Raw genomic sequence first — 4,052 nt, 5'->3', positions numbered from 1 at the left:
TATATCAAGAGCTCATAATAGAGAGCTATTATGAGCTCTTGATATATATATATATATAGGAGAAGTGTAGTGCGCGGAGATAGGGAGACAAACGGTCGTCACAGAGAGATAGATAAGAAATTAGAGTATGAGAGAGATCGAGAAAGAAAAAAAGGATGTGAGAGAGAGAAAAAGAGAGAGAGAGCACGCGAGAGAGAAAGAGAGAGAGAGAGCGAGGTAGAGAGAGAGCACGCGAGAGAGAAAGAGAGAGAGAGAGAGCGAGGTAGAGAGTGCGTGTGCGAGAGAGCTCGCTAGAGTGAGCGAGAGAGAGAGAGAGAGAGAGAGAGAGAGAGAGACAGTGTAGTGTGCACATATGATTGACGCGGACAAATATAAACGTCTAATTCTATCAGTCAGATATTCGAGATATCGCGATCGAATCCGACGTCTAGATTTTACGCTGTTGCTTTCGCTGAACGAGCAAATAACATTAGAACGTGCCTGTCTTTGACTCGCCATCGCTACATATAGTCCATAGCTGACTCACAATATCCCGTAGTAACTATAACTGGAATAGAAAGTTCAGTCACAAGTTATAGAATCGAGCTCATTAATATAGTTAAATTCTCATAATAATATTTCCCGTTGCTGTTTATTACAATTGCTGTAATCATCGGTGGTATTTCCTCGCAGCTGCTCGCGCGTGACGTCATCGTCGTCGTTCATCCGTGACGTCATCGTCGTCGTCGTCCACCAGTGACGTCAACGTCTCCGTCGTCACCGCATTCAGTGACGTCATCGCCATCGTCCACCAGTGACGTCATCGTCTGCGTCGTTGCATCAGTGACGTCAGCGTCTGCGTCGTCATGACGGTGATACCGTTCATCAACGAGGACGTGGCGGCGGTCGCCAAGCGCGCGAACGACCGCATTCGCAATCCGAAGGCGCAGCGCGCGATCGTGCTCGTCATCGTCTGCATCGCTCTGCTGCTCGACAACATGCTCTACATGGTCATCGTCCCCATTATCCCCGAGTACCTGCGCAGCATTGGCGCGTGGACCGAGATCGTGGCGCCGGTGTCGTGGACCGTGGACGCTAACGGAACCAACGTGACGATGCCGCCGGGAGTGACGCGATACGAGGGCGAGTCGGTGGCGGTGGGCATGCTGTTCGCGTCGAAGGCGTTGATTCAGTTGTTCATTTCGCCGTGCGCCGGCTACGTCATCGACCGGATCGGCTACGATCTGCCAATGATGTTCGGACTGACGGTGATGTTCCTGTCGACGGCGATCTTCGCGTTCGGGAAGAGTTACGGCGTGCTGTTCTTTGCGAGGAGTCTCCAGGGGGTCGGGTCCGGGTTTGCTGATACGGGAGGGCTGGCGATGATCGCTGACCGCTATACGGAGGAAGTGGAGCGAACGCGCGCGCTCGGACTGGCGCTGGCCTGCATCTCCTTCGGGAGTCTCGTGGCGCCACCTTTCGGCGGGATTCTGTACGAGTTCGCCGGAAAGAAGGTGCCCTTTCTCATTCTCTCCACGACGGCTCTCCTAGACGGCTTCCTCCTCCTACTCGTCATGCGTCCGGTCAAGCAGGCGGAGCTTCTGGAGAGACTCGACAAAGGAGCGCCCGACCGTCCCGCCGTCACTCCAATATGGCGGCTCATCACCGACCCCTACATTGCGCTGTGTGCTGGCGCCCTCTGCATGTCGAACGTCCCGCTCGCGTTCCTCGAGCCGACGATTGCGCTCTGGATGGAAGCGACGATGACGGATGTTAACGAGTGGCAGATCGGCATGGTATGGCTGCCGGCGTTCGTCCCCTACATCTGCAGCGTCTACCTGACGGTCTACCTCGCCAGACGCTATCCGCAGTACCAGTGGATCATAGCCATCGTGGGGCTGGCCATGGAGGGCGTGATGTCTTTCTTCATTCCTCTCTGCGCGACCTTCTCCCTTCTCATGATCCCCGTCGGCCTTCTCTGCTTCGGCGTCGCTCTCATCGACACGGCCATCCTGCCAACGATGGGATACCTCGTCGACATCCGTCACACGTCCGTCTACGGTTCGATATACGCTATCGCCGACGTCTCCTACTCGATGGCGTACGCCATCGGGCCGATGATAGCGGGAAAGATTACCGACCTGTACGGATTCGCAGCGTTGAACGTCGGGATCGGGGTCGTCACGTTGCTGTACTGTCCGCTGATCGTTCTGCTGAGAACGATTTACGTCTACAAGCCGATGGGATCTGAGGAGATGTCTGTGTTGATGGAGGAACCCCCGGCGAAGACGTTCAAAGCGTACATGATGAACAACCTCGAGATGGAACCTACCGATATCGACGGCGTTCACAACCACCTGGAACAGCGAGGAGGGGAAGAGGGGAGGCTTCCGGATCCGGTGCCGCGGAACCAGCGGAAGGTGAAGCAGATGACGGTGAGCAATCCGATATTCGCAATGGCGGACAAGGATGGAGACACGAGAGGGATTTTGGAAAGCGACTCCGATTAATCCCTCCCCTGCCGGATTCCCACCCCGTCCTGCCGGGCCCCCGCCGGAGCGAAGGGGCAAACATGCAATAAGTTGTATCGTGTGCTACCGACGACGACACTGATGCTGCCGACGCTGCTGCTGCTGTCGATGACGCTGCTGTTGTCGTCGTTGGTGTATTTAGCACAGCAAGCCGACAAGCTGTTTACGTGCTGAACTTAAACAACAAACAAAAACTTTGCCGCGTCGAAAGCAGAAGCTCACGAGCGCCGTTACTTAGCAACACTCGGCGGCCATCTTTGCTACTGTAGCAGCGCCCCCTCGCGGGCCGTACGCGCGTAGCCGACCGCTAGATGGCGCGCTTTTGGCATCACGTGACGTGCGCGTAGCATCAACTAGCGAGAGAGAAGTCAGATGAAGACTTAGCATGGAGTACCATGGCGGATAAGTGAGATTGCGTTTTTATGGTGATGCTCATGTGCATGCACGTGTATGATCCGCTTGATGGCGCTGCCGTCGCTGCGCTGCCGTAGGTGGCGCTGTTGTCGGTGACGCTGTCGTCGGTGATGCTTGTGTCTTTCGTTGTTGATACACACGTAAATTGTAGATTATTAATTAATGTCAACTTATCGCGGAGTCGCGTCTGGGAACACGTGGGCATGTGCCGCAGACACGCACTACATATATGTTTGTGGTTGTCACCATGTGTCACGTTGTCACCGTGTGTCGTGTTGTCACCGTGTGTCGCGTTGTCACCGTGTCTCGCGTTGTCACCGTGTGTCGCGTTGTCACAGTGTGACGCATTGTCACCGTGTGTTGCGTTGTTGTTGTATGTACAAATCGTGGTGACATCGTATTTCTCATTGTAACCGCCTGTCGTGTTGTTACATATGTGACGTTGTCAGCACGTGTCGCGTTGTCACATGTGTACCAGCGCGTGTCGCGTTGTCACCATGTGTACCAGCGCGTGTCGCGTTGTCACCATGTGTACCAGCACGTGTCGCGTTGTCACTCATGTGTACCAGCGCGTGTCGCGTTGTCACCATGTGTACCAGCGCGTGTCGCGTTGTCACCATGTGTACCAGCACGTGTCGCGTTGTCACATGTGTAGCCCGTGTCGCGTTGTCACATGTGTACCAGCCCGTGTCGCGTTGTCAGATGTGTACCAGCACGTGTCGCGTTGTCACATGTGTACCAGCCCGTGTCGCGTTGTCACATGTGTACCAGCGCGTGTCGCGTTGTCACATGTGTACCAGCGCGTGTCGCGTTGTCACCATGTGTCGCAGTATCGTGCCCCTGCGTGTCACGCTCGTCAACACGCAGCTGTCTTCGTTTCCGTCACCGATCGTCGCCACCGTGTCGCGGGCGTGTCAACCGTATGTGACGATGTCACCACCGTGTCGCGGGCGGGTCAACCGTATGTGACGATGTCACCACCGTGTCGCGGGCGGGTCAACCGTATGTGACGATGTCACCACCGTGTCGCGTGCGTGTCAACCGTATGTGACGATGTCGCCACCGTGTCGCGGGCGTGTCAACCGTATGTGACGATGTCACCACCGTGTCGCGTGCGTGTCAACCGTA

At 55.5% G+C, this 4,052-nt stretch overlaps 1 protein-coding gene across 1 annotated transcript; it reads left to right on the top strand.

The window, feature by feature from the left end:
• Positions 1 to 845: 845 nt before the first annotated feature.
• LOC106819502 (vesicular acetylcholine transporter-like) lies at positions 846 to 2,489 on the top strand. Its single transcript, XM_014824125.1, has one exon. It carries the CDS (start codon positions 846 to 848, stop codon positions 2,487 to 2,489), a length of 1,644 nt encoding a protein of 547 aa, XP_014679611.1.
• The last annotated feature ends 1,563 nt before the right edge of the window (positions 2,490 to 4,052 follow it).

This window comes from Priapulus caudatus, unplaced genomic scaffold, assembly GCF_000485595.1.
Source record: "Priapulus caudatus unplaced genomic scaffold, Priapulus_caudatus-5.0.1 Scaffold3568, whole genome shotgun sequence".
NCBI classification, from domain to species: domain Eukaryota; kingdom Metazoa; phylum Priapulida; class Priapulimorpha; order Priapulimorphida; family Priapulidae; genus Priapulus; species Priapulus caudatus.
Note: the sequence above shows the minus strand (reverse complement) of the source record. Positions and strands in the feature narration are given on the sequence as shown.